This window comes from Salmo salar, chromosome ssa02, assembly GCF_905237065.1.
Source record: "Salmo salar chromosome ssa02, Ssal_v3.1, whole genome shotgun sequence".
Taxonomy (NCBI): Eukaryota; Metazoa; Chordata; class Actinopteri; order Salmoniformes; family Salmonidae; genus Salmo; species Salmo salar.
The window spans coordinates 50,976,070-50,996,749 of NC_059443.1; the positions used below are offsets into that span (position 1 = coordinate 50,976,070).

The following is a 20,680-nucleotide window of genomic DNA, read 5'->3' on the forward strand; positions in this document are numbered from 1 at the left end:
GGTGTCTGTGAATATGCCTGGGTGGGTCTTTCTATCTAGACCATAGCAACACCCCTTATAAATGAATTGTCACGTGCACCATGTTGATTCTATTTGCTTTGCAGTTGTAAGCAGTATCTTACGTAGAGCTCTTGGGAACAGCATTCAGATCAGTTTTTTTTAAGTTAATGGACTATTCTGGAGGTCTGAAATTAAGTCACAGCAATAAAGATTTTAGGCCATCTTAAAGCTGTGACCATCTGGCAATCCTGATTCCTGGACATATGCCGCAAACTGCCCAGCGTTCATAGAAAGCCACCTATAGAGGAACGAGGGCCAGTGTCTTTCTGAGCTTTCCGTAATTAGAACGGGCCAAGTGTCTTGGGCTTCGCATGTGTCTTGGGCCTTGATTATTAGGATTTGAAGTTTCATTCCTCCCCTGGGATCCCATTTGATTTCTGAGATTAGCCGTAAGCCCCCCCAAGGTCGGCAGAGGCTCTGCCACTACTTGAGCCCCTTGATCCAGCCAATTCCACCCCTCATCCCGTTTGTTTACCACCTACACCACGGGACTTAACAGATTATGGCCTCCTGGTGAGGAGGCTATCGCCCTGTTAGAAACCCCTGCACCCTAGCCACTGCCTTTAGCACTTCTGTTGATTGGCAAGGATATGAGAGGTATAAGCAATATGACAGTACTGTAGCTCCCACAGGCCCTCTGATAGACTCCAAATAAACATGTTTTACTGTCCTCCATATCCTTTCCTAGACCACTTAACAGCTTGACTTGTGTTCTAGAATGGGATAGATTTCCATCATTTAGGTCTTCATCAGCCTTTGAGACCTTGTCCTAGTCTCTCATGTACTGTAAGGGCATTTACTTTTCTGAATTCTAATGTGCTTTTTCTTTTCCGTTTCCTTTTCTTGCCATTTAGCTACTGAGGAAGAGGCACATTGGAAATGACATCGTCACCGTCATCTTCCAGGAACCTGGTGCTCTTCCCTTCACTCCCAAAAACATTCGCTCACACTTCCAGCACGTGTTCATCATCGTCAGAGTCCACAACCCTTGCACAGAAAATGTTTGCTACAGGTGAGCAAAGCGGACCGCCGATACTTCTAAAATACCTGGTGTGAGAGATGTGTAAAGCTGGAATCAATTAACTTGCATTGATTCAAGCATTCATATACCTAAGGGCCCAATTTCAATAAGGCTGGAATCCAAACATTATAAGAAGTACCTCTATTAATGATTGTTGAATCAAGTGTCAACTCCCTCCATCGCTAACGTTCAGTCCCTGGACAATAAAGTAGACAAGCTTAGGGCTAGGATCTCTTTCCAGAGAGACATCAGGGACTGTATAACATAGTCTTTTTTTTTACAGAATCATGACTATGCGGATATATTGTCCATTCAGCCAGCAGGGTTCTCTGTCTATCGTACATTCAAAAAAAGAAGAAAGTTTCATGATCAACAGCTGTGTGATTGTGGTAACGTTCTCCCAATCTGGAATACCTCACCATCAAATGCCGACCGCATTACCTCCCAAAATACATTTATTCGGTCATTGTCATTGCCGTGTATATTCCCCCTCAAGCCGACACTGCGACGGCTCTCAAGGAACTACACTTTTCTATGTGCAAACTGGAAACCGCTTATCCTGAGGCCGCATTTATTGTAGCTGGGGACTTTAATAAAGGAAATCTGAGGAAAACGCTACCGAAATTCAATCAACACATCTCCTGTGCTACATGCGCAACACGGACCGTGGATCATTGCTACTCTCCCTTTTGGGGCTGGCTACAAGGCCATCCCCCTCCCTCCCTTCGGCAAATTAGACCACACCTCTCTTCTGCTCCTGCCCACCTATAGGCAAAACGGGTACAGGAAGCTCCCGTGGTATGGACTGCTCAATGTTGGTCTGACCAATCGAAATCTATGCTTCAAGATTGTTTTGATCACGCGGACCTGGAAATATTCCGGGTCGCCTCTGAGTATAGTAGTATTGACGTACACACTGACTCGGAGACTGGGTTCATAAGGAAGTGCATAGAGGATGTTGTCCCACTGTGACGATTAGAACTCATCTAAACCAAAAATCGTGGATAGATTGCATCATTCGCACAAAACTAAAAGTGTGAACCATCGCATTTAACCATGGCAAGGTGACTGGGAATGTGGACCTGTACAAGCAGACCAGCTATGACCTCAGTAACGCAATCAAGAGGCAAAACAACATTAGACAGTGAAGTTGCATTAAACTGCTCCGACATGAGACATATGTGGCAGGGACTCCAGACAATCACGGATTATGAAGGGAAAGCCAGCCACGTTGTGGACACCTACGCCTCGCTCCTGGACGAGCTAAACACTTTTGCCGCTTCGAGGAAAACAACACAGAGCTGCCGATATAGCTACCGAAGCCCACCAGGACTCTGTGCTTTCGTCCTCCGTGGCTGACGTAAGTAAGTAATTGAAGCGTGTTAACCCTTGCAAGGCTGCCAGGGCCACGTCCTCAAAGCAGACCAGCTGGCTCAAGTTTTTACAGACATATTTCATCTCCATATCCCAGTCTGTTGTACCCACTTGCATCAAGATGTTCACCGTTGTTCCTGTACCCAATAAAGCAAAGGTAATTGAACTAAATATCTATCACCCCATAGCACTCACTTCTGTCATCATGATGTGCTTTGAGAGACAAGTTAAGGATCATATCACCTCTACCTTAGCTGACACCAAAAGTTTGGACACACCTACTCATTCCAGGGTTTTTCTTTATTTTTACTATTTTCTACATTGTAAAATAATTGTGAAGACATCAAAACTATGAAATAACACATATGGAATCATATAGTAACCAAACAAGTGTTAAACATTTCATATTTGAGATTCTTCAAAGTAGCCACCCTTTGATGACAGCTTTGCACACTCTTGGCATTCTCTTAACAAGCTTTATGAGGTAGTCACCTGGAATGCATTTCAATTAACAGGTGTGCCTTGTTAATTTGTGGAATTTCTTTCCTTAATGCGTTTGAGCCAATCAGTTGTGTTGTGACAAGGTAGGGGTGGTTTTACAGAAGATTGGCCTATTTGGTAAAATACCAAGTGCATATTATGGCAAGAACAGCTCAAATAAGCAAAGTGAAATGACAGTCCATTACTTTAAGGCATGAAGGTCAGTCAATATGGAAAATTTCAAGAACTTTGAAAGTTTCTTCAACTGCAGTCGTAAAAACCATCAAGCGCTATGATGAAACTGGCTCTCATGAGGACCGCCACAGGAAAGGAAGACCCAGAGTTACCTCTGCTGCAGAGGATATGTTCATTTGCGTTACCAGCCTCAGAAATTGCAGCCCAAATAAATGCTTCACAGAGTTCAAGTAACAGACACATCTCAACATCAACTGTTCAGAATAGACCTGCGTGAATCAGGCCTTCATGGTCGAATTGCTCCAAAAGAAACCACTACTAAAGGACACCAATAATTAGAAGAGGCTAGCTTGAGCCAAGAAAGACGAGCAATGGACATTAGAGCAATGGACATTAAACTGTCCTTTGGTCTGATGGGTACAAATTTGAGATTTTTGTTTCCAACCGCCTTGTCTTTGTGAGACGCAGAATAGGTGAACAGATTATCTCCGCAACTTTGGGTGGCTAAGATGTTTAACACTTTTTTGGTTACTGCATGATTCCATATGGGTTATTTCATAGTTTTGATGGCTTCAAGAGGGCCACCATTGTTCCTGTTCCCAAGAAAGCTAAGGTAACTGAGCTAAATGACTATCGCCCCGTGGCACTCACTTCCGTCATCATGAAGTGCTTTGAGAGACTAGTCAAGGACCATATCACCTCCACTCTACCTGACACCCTAGACCCACTCCAATTTGCTTACCACCCCAATAGGTCCACAGACGACGCAATCACACTGCACACTGCCCTAATCCATTTGGATAAGAGGAATACCTATGTAAGAATGCTGTTCATCGATTACAGCTCAGCATTTAACACCATAGTACCCTCCAAACTCGTCATTAAGCTCGAGACCCTGGGTCTCGACCCCGCGCTGTGCAACTGGATCCTGGACTTCCTGATGGGCCGCCCCCAGGTGGTGAGGGAAGGAAACAACATCTCCACCCCGCTGATCCTCAACACTGGGGCCCCACAAGGGTGTGTTCTCAGCCCTCTCCTGTACTCCCTGTTCACCCATGACTGCGTGGCCATGCACGCCTCCAACTCAATCATCAAGTTTGCAGACAACACTACAGTGGTAGGCTTGATTACCAACAACGACGAGATGGCCTTCAGGGAGGAGGTGAGGGCCCTCGGAGTGTGGTGTCAGGAAAATAACCTCAAACTCAACGTCAACAAAACAAAGGAGATGATCATGGACTTCAGGAAACAGCAGAGGGAGCACTCCCCCATCCACATCGACGGCCGCAGTGGAGAAGGTGAAAAGTACACGTTCCTCAGCGTACACATCACGGACAGCCTGAAATGGTCCCTTCACACAGAGAGCGTGGTGAAGAAGAAGCAACAGTGCCTCTTCAACTTCAGGAGGCTGAAGAAACTCCGCTTGGTCCCTAAAGGAATCCGCATGCTTCCCAGACGAAAGTTCAGAAGAGTTTGTGCATATATTATGACAACATTTAGTTATTTTTTAGTTGGTTTTGGACCTCGGTACGGGTTTTTTCAGCTGTTCGTGAACACATTTTTCTCGGGGCCAGCCGAAGTCTACGCCCCTTTGTCCGTGATTGGTCAACTGTAGGAATTCTTCAATAAAGTATTTGTCATTTGATGAGAAATGACTTGTTTATATGCAAATTTGTTCATTGAGAAATATTGCACCAAACATTTTAGTTGCTCAATTCTACACCTAACTAAAGATCTCCTCAGCAAAAACGTCAAAATTCATGACTGATTTCTTGAGTTACCTTAGATTAGTTCTGACTATTTTGAGGAATAACTATAACTGGCTACGGCGTCTCAAATAGGACAAACATGACTTGGTGCTTTTTTTCTCGTTTTTCAAGAGAAGGTCTTTAAGGGAGTATGCGAACACTCTCGTTTGCCTAGCCGACTTAGGCCGAACTGAAACATGCTGACACCTTTAGACCCTCAGAAACTTCTACAGATGCACCATTGTGAGCATCCTGTCAGGCTGTATCACCGCATGGTATGGCAATTGCACCACCCGCAACTGCAGGGCTCTCCAGAGGGTGGTGCAGTCAGCACCGGGGGCACACTGCCTGCCCTCCAGGACATCTACAGCACCCGGTGTCACAGGAATGCCAAGAAGATCATCAAGGACCTCAGCCACCCAAGCCACAGCCTGTTCATGCCGCTACCATCTTGAAGGCAGAGACCGTACAGGTGCATCAAACCTGGGACCGAGACACTGCTTAGGCATTGAACACTGGTCACTTTAATAATGTTTACATACTGTTTTACCCACTTTATATGTACAGTGCATTTGTAAAGTTTTCGGACCCCTTTTTCCACATTTTGTTACGTTACAGCCTTATTATAAAATGTATCAAATGAATTGTTTTCCTCATCAAGCTACACACAATAATCCATAATAATGAAGCGCAAACAGGTTTTTAGGAATCTTTGCAAATTTAAACAAATAAATAAACAGATCGCAAAAGGTTTGAATAATTATGTAAATAAGCCATGAGACTTGAAATTGAGCTCAGGTGCATCCTGTTTCCATTGATCATCCTTGATGTTTTTACAACTTGATTGGATTCCACCTGTGGCAAATTCAATTGATTGGACATGATTTGGAAAGGCGCACACCTGTCTATAAGGTCCCACAGTTGACAGTGCATGGCAGAGCAAAAACCAAGCAATGAAGCTGAAGAAATTGTCTGTAGAGCTCCAAGACAAGATAGTGTTGAGGTACAGATCTGGGGAAGGGTACCAAAAAAATGTCTGCAACATTGAAGATCCCCAAGGACACAGTGGCCTCCATCATTCTTAAATGGAAGAAGATTGGAATCACTAAGACTCTTCCTAAAGCTGGCCGCTCGGCCAGACTGAGCAATCGGGGGAGAAGAGCCTTGGTCAGGGAGGTGACCAAGAACCCAATGCTCACTCTGACAGAGCTCCAGAGTTCCTCTGTGGGGATGGGAGAACTTTCCAGAATGACATCTCTGCACACTCCACCAATCAGGCCTCTATGGTGGCCAGATGGAAGCCACTCCTCAGTAAAAGGCACTGGACAGCCCACTTGGAGTTTGCCAAAAGGCACCTAAAGGCTCTCAGACTACGAGAAACAAGATGCCCTGGTCTGATGAAACCAAGATTGAACTCTTTGGCCTAAATGCCAAGAGTCACGTCTGGAGGAAACCTGCCACCATCCCTAGGGTGAGGTGTGATGGCAGCATCATGCTGTGGGGATGTTTTCAGCGGCAGGGACTGGGAGACAAGTCAGGATTTGAGGGTAGGATGAACGGCGCAAAGTACAGTGAGATCCTTGATGAAAACCTGCTCCAGAACGCTCAGGACCTCTGACTGGGGCGAAGATTCACCTTCCAATAGGACAACGACCTTAAGCACACAGCCAAGACCATGCAGGAGTGGCTTCTGGACAATTCTCTTAATATCCTTGAGTGACACAGCCAGATCCTGGACTTGAATATGATCGAACATCTCTGGAAAGACCTGAAAATAGCTCTGCAGCAACGCTCCCCATCCAACCTGACAGCGCTTGAGAGGATCTGGAGAGAAGAATGGGAGAAACTCCCCAAATACAGATGTGCCAAGCTTGTAGCTTCAAACCCAAGAAGACTCAAGGCTGTAATCGCTGCCAAAAGTGCTTTAATAATGCTTCAAAAAGTACTAAGGGTCTGAATACTTATGTAAATGTGATATTTGTTTTTTACTTTTAATAAATAAAAATGTGTGAACCTGTTTTTGCTTTGTCATTATGGGGTATTGTGTGTAGATTGATAAGGGAAAAAATAAGGATGTAACAAAATTTGGAAAAAGTCAAGGGGTCTGAATACTTTCCAAATGCACTCAATATACTGTATTCTAGTCATGGCTCAACCTATACATCTACTGCTGGACGATACTGTCCATACTGCCTTTACACCATTATATGTGTATATACATATGTGTGTGTATATATATTTATATTCCAGTCTCTCACATTGCTTGTTATTTTTCTGGATTGTGTATTTTAAGTTTTTTAATTGCTTGCTATTACTGAACTGTTGGAGCTATATATACATATGTGTGTGTATATATACATATGTGTGTGTATATATATTTATATTCCAGTCTCTCACATTGCTTGTTATTTTTCTGGATTGTGTATTTTACGTTTTTTAATTGCTAGCTATTACTGAACTGTTGGAGCTAGATACACACAAGCATTTTGCTGCACCTGCGATATCTGCAAATCTGTGTTAGCGACCAATAAACTTTGATTTGATTTGGATATGCTGCTGTATGATTCAAATCCACTACAATTATTTCCGGCCCTTACTGTTAGAGGACCTGAGTCTTGAATCAGAATTCTGATCATACAGAAACATGAGTTGCTTGTCACTTCCTACACCACTGTGAGGGTTGAAATAATCTCTATTTGTTTAAACTAAAACCACACCTCTATTTATAATAGAGGCTTTTAAAATTAAGCTTGTGTAGTCAATTATATTCACGCAATGTAACAGCACTTTAGCTATCTAATATGACGTACAGTTGATCATGAAACCACTTGTTCTGCTCTTGTAATTGCCCTTTGGATTAGCAGAACAACAGTTTGTAACCTTTTCATTTCCAGGGAGTGGCTTTAATTCAAATCCCCCCCCAACAAATCTCTCTCAAATGTATTGTTTTGACCTGTTTGTGTTACTTATAAAATATGGTGATGGAAAATGACGGAGGGATTAAAATATCTGTTTGTCTTTATTTTAGTGTGGCAGTCACCAGATCTAAAGACGTGCCCGCCTTCGGTCCTCCCATCCCCCAGGGGGTGCTCTTCCCAAAGTCGGCCATGTTCCGGGACTTCCTTCTGGCCAAGATGATGAACGGTGAGAATGCGGTGCATAAGTCCGACAAGTTCCGCGCCATGGCCATGCGCACGCGCCAAGAGTACCTGAAAGATTTGGCCGAGAACTTTGTAAGTGCCAACCCCATGGACTCTTCAGCGGCCAAGTTCAGCTTCATCTCGTTGGGTGTCAAGAAGAAGGAGCGCAGCCGACCCCGGCGGAACGCCCACCTCCAGAGCTACGGGGCAGTCACTTGGGCCGTGGTGGCCCGGGACTTTGGCCAGTCGGCGGACATTGGCTGCCTGCTGGCCGTCTCCAATGAGTTTGTGGTGCTGATCGAAGAGGCGTCCAAGGAGGTGGTGTTCAACTGCTACTGCCGCGATGTCCTTGGTTGGAGCGCAACATCTGGGAGCGTCCGGCTCTTCTACGAGCGAGGCGAGTGTGTGGTGTTCTCCACGCAGGAAGGATGCTGGGACGATGTCCGGGAGATCATGCAGAGGTTGGAGGTAAGGAGGTTGTGTTAGGCTAAAAGACAACATAATTAAGTGCTACACATCCAGTACACAGGTTAAGCCTAATAATGGACTAAGCAGTATTTTCAATTAAAATCTTTCATTGAGAATGATATTTAGTCCAGGCTTAATTTGTGTCCGGGAAACCACGCCTCGGTGTCAGTCCTTTAAACCAGGGGTCGCCAATCGGACCCACAAGGAACATATCTAATTCATCGTCTCCAAGTATTTACTGAAGACTAGGTTTAGTTGATCACTTGAATTGGGTTTGGGTTTGTTACCGCTTGGCTGTACCCACACTGGCCCAGAGAGAAGATTGGCAACTTCTGCCTGAGACATACACTACCGTTCAAAAGTTTAGGGTCCTTGTTTTTGAAAGAAAAGCACTTTTTTTTTGTCCATTAAAATAACATCAAATTGATCAAAAATACAGTGTAGACATGATTAATGTTGTAAATGACTATTGTAGCTGGAAACAGCTGATTTTTTTTAATGGAATATCTACATAGGCGTACAGAGGCCCATTTATCAGCAACCATCACTCCTGTGTTCCAATGTCACATTGTGTTAGCTAATCCAAGTTTATCATTTTAAAAGGCTAATTGATCATTAGAAAACCCTTTTGCAATTATGTTAGCACAGCTGAAAACTGTTCTCATTAAAAAGCAATAAAACTGGCCTTCTTTAGACTAGTTGAGTATCTGGAGCATCAGCAGCATTTGTGGGTTTGATTACAGGCTCAAAATGGCCAGAAACTATTAACTTTATTCTGAAACTCATCAGTCTATTCTTGTTCTGAGAAATGAAGTCTATTCCATGCGAGAAATTGCCAAGAAACTGAAGAGCTCATACAACGCTATCATTACATCACATTACATTTACGTCATTTAGCAGACGCTCTTATCCAGAGCGACTTACAAATTGGTGCATTCAACTTATGATATCCAGTGGAACAACCACTTTACAATAGTACATCTATATCTTTTTTGGGGGGGGAGGGTTAGGAGGATTACTTAATCCTATCCCAGGTATTCCTTAAAGAGGTGGGGTTTCAGGTGTCTCCGGAAGGTGGTGATTGACTCCGCTGTCCTGGCGTCGTGAGGGAGCTTGTTCCACCATTGGGGTGCCAGAGCAGCGAACAGTTTTGACTGGGCTGAGCGGGAACTGTGCTTCCGCAGAGGTAGGGAGGCGAGCAGGCCAGAGGTGGATGAAAGCAGTGCCCTTCTTTGGGTGTAGGGACTGATCAGAGCCTGAAGGTACGGAGGTGCCGTTCCCCTCACAGCTCCGTAGGCAAGCACCATGGTCTTGTAGCAGATGCGAGCTTCAACTGGAAGCCAGTGGAGTGTGCGGAGGAGTGGGGTGAGGATTGAGCAGAGGGAAGAGATGATAGGATGGAAGAGGAGAGAGTAGCAGGAGAGAGAGAGCGAAGGTTGCGACGGCGCAATACCATCTGAGGAGGGGCAGAGTGAGTAGTGTTGGAGGAGAGCGAGAGGGAAAAGGATACAAGGTAGTGGTCGGAGACTTGGAGGGGAGTTGCAGTGAGATTAGTGGAAGAACAGCATCTAGTAAAGATGAGGTCAAGCGTATTGCCTGCCTTGTGAGTAGGGGGGGACGGTGAGAGAGTGAGGTCAAAAGAGGAGAGGAGTGGAAAGAAGGAGGCAGAGAGAAATGAGTCAAAGGTAGGGAGGTTAAAGTCACCCAGAATTGTGAGGGGTGAGCCATCCTCAGGAAAGGAACTTATCAAGGCGTCAAGCTCATTGATGAACTCTCCAAGGGAACCTGGAGGGCGATAAATGATAAGGATGTTAAGCTTGAATGGGCTAGTGACTGTGACAGCATGGAATTCAAAGGAGGAGATAGACAGATGGGTCAGGGGAGAAAGAGAGAATGTCCACTTGGGAGAGATGAGGATTCCAGTGCCACCACCCCGCTGACCAGATGCTCTCGTATGCGAGAACACGTGGTCAGACGAGGAGAGAGCAGTAGGAGTAGCAGTGTTTTCTGTGGTAATCCATGTTTCCCGTCAGCGCCAAGAAGTCGAGGGACTGGAGGGTAGCATAGGCTGAGATGAACTCTGCCTTGTTGGCCGCAGACCGGCAGTTCCAGAGGCTGCCGGAGACCTGGAATTCCACGTGGTTCGTGCGCGCTGGGACCACCAGGTTAGAGCGGCAGCGGCCATGTGGTGTGAAGCGTTTGTGTGACCTGTGCAGAGAGGAGAGAACAGGGATAGACAGACACATAGTTGACAGGCTACAGGAGAGGCTACACTAATGCAAAGGAGATTGGAATGAAAATTAACTAAACAACTGGGGAAGCGAGAGAGCAGGGCCTCCCTCACTAACCATTCACTGAAACACTCAAATATAACTTTTCCAACTTCAACTTTAGAAATTATAATTGATGTAAACTACAGTGGTTCAATGTTTCCAGGAATAGGCTCAAACTTAGTTTATTCAGCTAGATAACCCTAACCCTAACCCTAACCCTAACCCACCCAGTGCACCGTGTCCTATGACGCCGTAGCAAACTAGCATGCTAGCATCCAATAACACACGGTTAACACCAATACTTGGTTACAACAAACTACCAATGGATCATTCGTGTCCGTGTCTAGTTCCTTTCATAACGCAGAAGTAATTAAACGTTGGCTAGCTAACACAAAGTCAGTCCTGCTAGCTACACAAGTGGACTACACAACTCGAATGTTCAGAAAGTTAAGCTTACGTTGCAAAAATCTTATTGACAAAAAATTATACAGTACTGCTAGCTGGTAGAGTTGGCTAGCTAGCAGTGGCTGTGTTTACCTTTCTTTTATCTTTGACACAGAGACAACTATGTAGCTAGCTAACATTACAATAATCAAATCGTTCCATTGTAATGTATTTAGTTTCTACAGTACTGCTAGTTGGTAAAGTTGGCTAGCTAGCAGTGGCTGTGGTGTTGACGCCATTTGGAAAACGGCGCGAACGAACGAATACAGCTGGCTAGCTAACCTTGTTAGTTTCTCAAAGCTACACCTTCACCTTTAGCTGCACCTTTACCCTTGATGTAAAGACAACTATGTAGCTAGCTAGCTAACATTACACTAATCAAATCGTTCCATTGTAATGAAATGTAATATTACCCGCGGAGCGAAGTACAGTTAACTACTCACTCCAGCATCCGGTCCCAAAAAAACAAAAGTAATATGTACTACTCCCTTCACAGAACAGTGCAAACTGGCCCTAACCAGAATAGAAAGAGGAGTGGGAGGCCCCGGGTCACAACTGAGCAACAGGACAAGTACATTAGAGTGTCTAGTTTGAGAAAGAGACTCCTCAAGTCGTTCCTCAACTGGCAGCTTCATTAAATAATACCCGCAAAACGTCTCAACGTCAACAGTGAAGAGGCTACTCTGGGATGCTGGCCTTCTAGGCAGAGTTGCAAAGAAAAAGCCATATCTCAGACTGGCCAATAAAAATAAAAGATTAAGATGGGCAAAAGAACACAGACACTGGACAGAGGAACTCTGTCCAGACAGAGGAGACTGACAAGCTTCAGAAGAAAGGTCTTTGTTTCTGGCCATTTTGAGCCTGTAATCGAACCCAGAAATGCTGATGCTCCAGATACTCAACTAGTCTAAAGAAGGACAGTTTTATTGCTTCTTTAATCAGAACAACAGTTTTCAGCTGTGCTAACAAAATTGCAAAAGGGTTTTCTAATGATCAATTAGTCTTTTAAAATGAAAAACTTGGATCAGTTAACACGTGTCATTGGAACACAGGAGTGATGGTTGCTGATAATGGGCCTCTGTAAGCCTATGTAGATATTCCATTAAATATCTGCCATTTCCAGCTACATTAGTCATTTACAATTTGATATTTTAATGGACAAAACATTTGCTTTTCTTTCAAAAACAAGGACATTTCTTAGTGACCCCAAACTTTTGAACTGTAGTTTAATAATATCATAAGACACTTGCATAAAACCTTGTACCTCAGTATTTGGCTGCGTTTAGACAGGCAGCCCAATTCTGATATTTTTTCACTAATTGGTATTTTGACCAATCAGATCTGTAAAAGATCTGATGTGAAAAGATCTTGTTAAGTTAAATAGTTTACTATGGGTAAACACTGCAGTGAGAAGATTACTCAAGCCCTGGGAGCCGGCCCAAGTCACAGCAGTTTAGTCAGCAGATGTCCCCCATTATACCGACACTTTACCTCAGTCACAGAACAATATGTTTGTTGTTAGAAGTTACTGTTCTTGAATCACTGATGGTAATAAACGCCTGCCGAGGCATGTACTTTCCTCCTGCTTTTTTTTGCCTGGAATTGATTAAGTCATTTGGTTGATAATTGTGTTATTTAGAGTCGAGAGGTCGTATGGGGTCGGGTGTCCCTGAGCGTTCTGTCCCAGGCCCTTTTAATTTCAGTTAAATGGGATAATCCAAAGGTGTCTAAAGCCTCTGCTAGGGTTGTCACGATACCATTAGCCTCAGACGGCCAGGCTTTAAGACGCTAAAAAGGGGTGAAGAACTGGGGAGTCTGGATGAAAAATAGTGACACGTTGCCACTCTAAACAGAGATGTTTTTTTTTTTTACCTTTGGCATTGCGACGACCCTAATCTCTGCAGAGCTTGACATTGTGCGATTGGCTGGTTTATTCTGAAATTATCTAGGTATTTCTTCTGTTGTTGGCAAACTTTTTTGTCAAATCCCGTAACTGTTTCCTGCGCTTCAAGAGGCCAGCTCAGACCACTTTTGGACTATGTTTTGTTTTTGTTGCCAAGTTTGATTGAATGGAGCCCTTTAGTCTTTTCAACCAACTTTATCTTGGAAAGGGATAATGATTTAAGTTCTCATTGGCTTCGGTGCAATTTAAAGTTTTGTTTTTGTGTGGATTAGATCAAACCACAAAGTTGCTAATTACTGCCCCTCCATGAGGTTAACTGGGGTAAAGGTTGATCTACAGTAGGCCTTATAAGGTAATGCTCATAACTTATCAAAACAGTTGCCACCATGGATAAACCCTAATAAAGCCATTAGATCAGAGTAGGCTGGAATTGACTCTCTTGGTCATGTCGCCCTAGATTGTCACCCGGGGCTGCGAGACAGTGGAGATGACCCTCCGGCGGAACGGTCTGGGCCAGCTGGGATTCCACGTCAACTTCGAGGGCGTGGTGGCGGACGTGGAGCCTTTCGGCTTCGCCTGGCAGGTGGGTCTCCGTCCGGGCAGCCGGCTGATGGAGATCTGCAAGGTGGCTGTGGCCACACTATCCCACGAGCAGATGATCGACTTGCTGCGCACGTCCAACACAGTCAGCGTGGTCATCGTCCAGCCCCACGAAGACGGCACACCCAGGAGGTAGGTTAAACACCACCACCTTCTTTGCACTTAAACTAAGCTCTGTTTTATTCTTACACTGAACAACAATATAAACGCAACAATTTCAATGATTTTACTGAGTTACAGTTCATATAAAGAAATCAGTCAATTTAAATAAATTCATTAGGCCCTAATGTATCAAATCAAATGTATTTATATAGCCCTTCTTACATCAGCTGATATATCAAAGTGCTGTACAGAAACCCAGCCTAAAACCCCAAACAGCAAGCAATGCAGGTGTAGAAGCACGGTGGCTAGGAAAAACTCCCTAGAAAGGCCAAAACCTAGGAAGAAACCTAGAGAGGAACCAGGCTATGAGGGGTGGCCAGTCCTCTTCTGGCTGTGCCGGGTGGAGATTATAACAGAACATGGCCAAGATGTTCAAATGTTCATAGATGACCAGCATGGTCAAATAATAGTAATCACAGTGAACAGGTCAGGGTTCCATAGCCGCAGGCAGAACAGTTGAAACTGGAGCAGCAGCACGGCCAGGTGGACTGGGGACAACAAGGAGTCATCATGCCAGGCAGTCCTGAGGCATGGTCCTAGGGCCCAGGTCCTCCTTCTCCGAGAGAGAGAATTAGAGAGAGCATACTTAAATTCACACAGGACACAGGATAAGACAGGAGAAATACTCCAGATATAACAGACTGACCCTAGCCCCCCGACACATAAACTTCTGCAGCATAAATACTGGAGGCTGAGACAGGAGGGGTCAGGAGACACTGTGGCCCCATCCGATGATACCCCCGAACAGGGCCAAACAGGCATGATATAACCCCACCCACTTTGCCAAAGCACAGCCTCCACACCACTGGAGGGATATCTTCAGTCGCAAACTTACCATCCTGAGACAAGGCCGAGTATAGCCCACAAAGATCTCCGCCACGGCACAACCCAAGGGGGGGCGCCAACCCAGACAGGAAGACCACGTCAGTTACTCAACCCACTCAAGTGACGCACCCCTCCTAGGGACGGCATGGAAGAGCACTAGTAAGCCAGTGACTCAGCCCCTGTAATAGGGTTAGAGGCAGAGAATCCCAGTGGAGAGAGGGGAACCGGCTAGGCAGAGACAGCAAGGGCGATTCGTTGCTCCAGTGCCTTTCCGTTCACCTTCACACTCCTGGGCCAGTGGATTGTTTGGATTTCACATGACTGGGCAGGGGCGCAGCCATGGGAGGGCATAAGCCCACCCACCTGGGAGCCAGCCCCAGCCAATCAGAATTAGTTTTTCACAGCAAAAGGGCTTTATTACGTACATAAATACTCATCAGTTTCATCAGCTGTCCGGGTGGCTGGTTTCAGACGATCCCGCAGGTGAAGAAGTTGGATGTGGAGGTCCTGGGCTGCCGTGTTTACCCGTGGTCTGTGGTTGTGAGGCCGGTTGGACGTTCTCTAAAACGACATTGGAGAGGCGGCTTATGGTAGAGAAATTAACCTTCAATTCTCTGGCAACAGCTCTGGTGGACATTCCTTTAGTTAGCATGCTCCCTCAACTTGAGACATCTGTGGCATTGTGTTGTGACAAAACTGCACATTTTAGTGGCCTTTTGTTGTCCCTAGCACAAGGTGCATCTGTGTAATGATAATGCTGTTTAATCAGCTTCTTGATATGCCACATCTATCAGGTGGATGAATTATCTTGGAAAAGGAGAAATGCTCACTAACATGGATGCAAGCAAATTTGTGCATAAACTGAGAGAAATAAGCTTTTTGTGCATATGGAACATTAATAGGGTCTTTTATTTCAGCTCATGAAACATTGGACCAACACTTCACATGTTGCATTGATATTTTTGTTCAGTATATAATGAACTCAATCTTTAAAGGTTCAATCTGTAACTTTATTTTTCTCAAAAGGGCAGGGTTTGGGTCTTGGGGAATTTGTGGGGTGGTTGAAAAACGAGTTTTAATGACTCCAACCTAAGTGTATGTAAACTTCCAACTTCAACTGTATATAGTCAATCTTTATTTTTAGCTTTGCTTCTTGGATGTTTGTGTTTGTAATATCTTAAGTTGCCACTGGCAAAATTAAGGTTACAAATTTCTACTTTAAACACTGTTAGTATCATTGCTTCATCAATTTCCCACAATTTCGACCACTATAACCTGTTGGGTTTTACATCAATAATTAGTATTCCTGTCAGCGGCTTGCACTCCCCTGTCTTCACAATGGAATAATGTCTCTTGACAGTGTTATGGCTCACCTGCACAACTGCCAGAACATGTTAGCCGTCACATCAATCAAGTTGTGACGGCACTGCCGTACTCAGTGTTCTGAAAGAATTCTGACAATAAACCAAAAGTTAGTCTTTACCATAGTCTCAAACATTTTATTGATCAGTATAATGTCTCCTTTTAACCAAATGACTATATACAGTTGAAGTCGGAAGTTTACATACACTTAGGTTGGAGTCATTAAAACTCGTTTTTCAACCACTCCACAAATTTCTTGTCAACAAACTATAGTTTTGGCAAGTTGGTTAGGACATCTACTTTGTGCATGACACAAGTAATTTTTCCAACAATTGTTTACAGACAGATTATTTCACTGTATCACAATTCCAGTGGGTCAGAAGTTTACATACACTAAGTTGACTGTGCCTTTTAAACAGCTTGGAAAATTCCAGAAAATTATGCCATGGCTTTAGAGGCTTCTGATAGGCTAATTGACATCATTTGAGTCAATTGGAGGTGTACCTGTGGATGTATTTCAAGGCCTACCTTCAAACTCAGTTCCCCTTTGCTTGACATCATGGGAAAATCTAAAGAAATCAGCCAAGACCTCAGGAAAAAAAATTGTAGACCTCCACAAGTCTGGTTCATCCTTGGGAGCAATTTCCAAACGCCTGAAGGTACCACGTTCATCAGTGCAAGTATAAACACCTTGGGACCACGCAGCCGTCATACCGCTCAGGAAGGAGATGCGTTCTGTCTCCTAGAGATGAACGTACTTTGGTGTGAAAAGTGCAAATCAATCCCAGAACAACAGCAAAGGACCTTGTGAAGATGCTGGAGGAAAGAGGTACAAAAGTATCTATATCCACAGTAAAACGAGTCCTATATCGGCACAACCTGAAAGGCCGCTCAGCAAGGAAGAAGCCACTGCTCCAAAACCTCCATAAAAAAGCCAGATCTTTGGTTTGAAACTGTTCATGGGGACAAAAATAATACTTTTTGGAGAAATGTCCTCTGGTCTGATGAAACAAAAATATAACTGTTTGGCCATAATGACCATTGTTATATTTGAAGGAAAAGGGGGGACGCTTGCAAGCCGAAGAACACCATCCCAACCGTGAAGCATGGGTGTGGCAGCATCATGTTGTGGGGGTGCTTTGCTGCAGGAGGGACTGGTGCACTTAACAAAATAATGGCATCATGAGGTAGGAAAATTATGTGGATATATTGAAGCAACATCTCAAGACATCAGTCAGAAAGTTAAAGCTTGGTCGCAAATGGGTCTTCCAAATGGATAATGACCCCAAGCATACTTCCAAAGTTGTGACTAAATGGCTTAAGGACAACAAAGTCAAGGTATTGGAGTGGCCATCCCAAAGCCCTGACCTCAATCCTATAGAAAATTTGTGGGCAGAACTGAAAAAGCGTGTGCGAGCAAGGAGGCCTACCAACCTGACTCAGTTACACCAGCTCTGTCAGGAGGAATAGGCCAAAATTCACAGAACTTATTGTGGGAAGCTTGTGGAAGGCTACCCAAAACGTTTGACCCCAGTTAAACAATTTAAAGGCAATGCTACCAAATACTAATTGAGTGTATGTGAACTTCTGACCCACTGGGAATGTGATGAAAGAAATAAAAGCTGAAATAAATCATTCTCTCTACTATTATTCTGACATTTCACAATCTTAAAATGAAGTGGTGATCCTAACTGACCTAAGACAGGGAATCTTTACTAGGATTAAATGTCAGGAATTGTGAAACTGAGTTTAAATGTATTTGGCTAAGGTGTATGTAAACTTCCGACTTCAACTGTACCACATATGATTTTAGCTGAAGCATTTATATCAATCTATTCCCATATAGAATAGATACTACACATTTACCTTCCTGTTAGTGAGCATTTCTCCTTTGCCAAGATAATCCATCCACCGAACAGGTGTGGCATATCAAGAAGCTGATTTAAACAGCATAATCATTACACAGGTGCACCTTATGATAAAAGGCCACTCAAAAATAGGCAGTTTTGTCACAACACAATGCCACAGATGTCTCAAGTTTTGAGGGAGTGTTGCAATTGGCATGCTGACTTCAGGAATGTCCACCAGAGCTGTTGCCAGAGAATGTTACTTTCTCTACCATAAGCCGCCTCCAACGTCGTTTTAGAGAATTTGACAGTACGCCCAACCAGGCCTCACATCCGCAGCCCATGTGTAACCACGCCAAGCTAGGACTTCCTCATCCAGCGTCTGCACCTGCGGGATCATCTGAGATCAACCTCCTGGACAGCTGATGAAGCTGTGGGTTTGCACAACTGAAGAATTTCTGCACAAACTGTCAGAAACCATCTCAGGGAAGCTCGCCCTCACCAGGGTCTTGACCTGACTGCAGTTCGGCGTCGTAACAGACTTCAGTGGGCAAATGCTCACCTTCAATGGTCCTTTGCTTACTGGAGAAGTGTGCTCTTCACAGATGAGTCCCGGTTTCAACTGTATCGGGCAGATGGCATGTGTTGCGTCTTGTGGGCGAGTGATTTGCTGATGTCATCGCTGTGAACAGAGTGCTCCATGGTGGTGGGGTTATGGTATGGGAAGGCATAAGCTACGCACAACGAACAGAATTGCATTTTATCAATGGCAATTTGAATGCACAGAGATACCGCGACGAGATCCTGAATCCCATTGTCGTGCCATTCATCCGCCGCCATCACCATTTTTCAGCATGATAATGCCCAGCCCCATGTCGCAAGGATCTGTACACAAATCCTGGAAGCTGAAAATGTCCCAGTTCTTCCATGGCCTGCATACTCACCAGGCATGTTACCTATTGAGCATGTTTGGGGTTCTCTGGATCGACATGTACGACAGCGTGTTCCAGTTCCCGCCAATATCCAGCAAATGGTCACACCATCTTTGACCAACATATTCATATCTGTCTTCCCAGTCATGTGAAATCCATAGTTTAGGGCCTAATTAATTTATTTCAATTGACTGATTTTTGTTATATGAACTGTAACTCAGTAAAATCGTTGAAATTGTTGCATGTTGCGTTTTATATTTTTGTTCGGTGTTTATAGCACATTCCTTTTGGCCAGAGACCTATGGGCCCTGGTCAAAAGTAGTGCATTATAATGGAAATGGGTGACATTTGAGACTTATGAATCCAACATGTATGAATCAAGACAGGGCTTTCGTGCTGTGCCATTTTTTGGGACATTCCAAGGCAGTCGTTTGGGTTGGTTGAGATCTTGAGACTTGCCAAATCATGTTTTAACAGGAATCAAGCAGAGTGAAGGAGAAAACATGATCCATAGTTTTGTACTATATGTGCGTAAGGAACATTTCTGGGATCTTTTATTTTAGCTCATGGAACATTGGACCTACACTTTACATGTTGTGTTCATATTTTTGTTCAGTATAGGAAATAGGGTGCCTTTTGGGACCCAGCCTATATCTCCCAGCTAGTTCAAAGCTAATTATCTCTGTAGTCATGACCTAATGGGCTTGTTAAATTAATCAATGTTGTCTGTTAGTATATAACATTATGTCATGTTTTGTGTGGACCCCTGGAAGAGTAGCTAATAGGGGACCTAATAAAATACTAATACCAGTGCTATTGATGTCAATCGGCCACAGGCTTAGTCAATGCAGCTCATATCCATCAGCAAATATTGAACATATTTAACTGTAGCAAAGTAGCAGTAAATTTGGATGAACTTGGACACAAGTTGGCAGCGACTGGTCCCAAATGCAATGGAAAGTTGGTCATCTCTTTCGCACCAAGAATATTGGGTTAATACTATATTCTGACGGTTAAATCATTAGAGCAAGAAAGAGGTGGAACGGGGCTGTACCTCTTTGGAAACGGACGTATCAAGTAGCAGGCAGTGAAAAATCTCAAAATACCGAACACTTAAAATGCAGTCCATCTTCCAAATATCAACATAACTCTCCCATTGACTTAGAATAGCCTATGAGGATTGTGTCACACTTTTTACATTAGATGCACATAATAACATGTAACAACACTTACTCATGCTCTTACAGTATAATGTAAATACATGTACTTCACCATTTAAGATTGTTTTGTCAGACGCTCAATTGTTAATGTGTCTTTTTGATTTGTTCTATCAGGAGCTGCTCGGAGATGTACCGCGTCCCCGTGGTGGAGTACAAGACCACCACGGCTGCCGGCTGGCACCGCGTCTCGGCAGCCCCGGGTGGTGGCCCATCCATGTCCCGGACCTCCCCCACACAGGGCCCCAGCCCCGGGCAGCAGATGTTCCACTACGCCCAGGGGGCCATCTCCCGCAGCACCTCCTTCGACAGGAAGCAACAGGACGGGACCAGGTACACCTCAGCCCCCACTTCCATCTTCTTTGACTCAATTGACTCATAGTTCCTAGTTCTAGCACCCTAGATCCGAGGTACTCAAATTTGAACCTGGATGGCCAAAGTCCTGATGTTTTTTTTTTTTTTCGAACAGAGTAAACTCATTGTCACTGTTTGGTTAGTGCTAGTGAGTGGAATCTCGATCTTAATAAGTCCCTGCTTAGAGCAAAGAATTTACATCAGCAGTACTTCTTGTCTGGAGGCCAGATTTTAGTATCCCTGCCTTTGACACTCATAATCATGCTCAAAGTGTG

The 20,680-nt window shown here is 44.3% G+C and overlaps 1 protein-coding gene across 5 annotated transcripts in view; it reads left to right on the plus strand.

The window, feature by feature from the left end:
* The window catches only part of LOC106585299 (signal-induced proliferation-associated 1-like protein 2), a 127,745-nt gene that overhangs the window by 74,323 nt on the left and 32,742 nt on the right, over positions 1-20,680 (plus strand). For all 5 annotated transcript variants that reach the window (XM_014171378.2, XM_014171384.2, XM_014171399.2 and 2 more), the window contains exons 7-10: positions 915-1,072; positions 7,907-8,486; positions 13,564-13,838; positions 20,169-20,384. In XM_014171378.2, the coding sequence (XP_014026853.1) occupies positions 915-1,072; positions 7,907-8,486; positions 13,564-13,838; positions 20,169-20,384 (1,229 nt within the window). The remainder of the gene's footprint in view (positions 1-914; positions 1,073-7,906; positions 8,487-13,563; positions 13,839-20,168; positions 20,385-20,680) is intronic.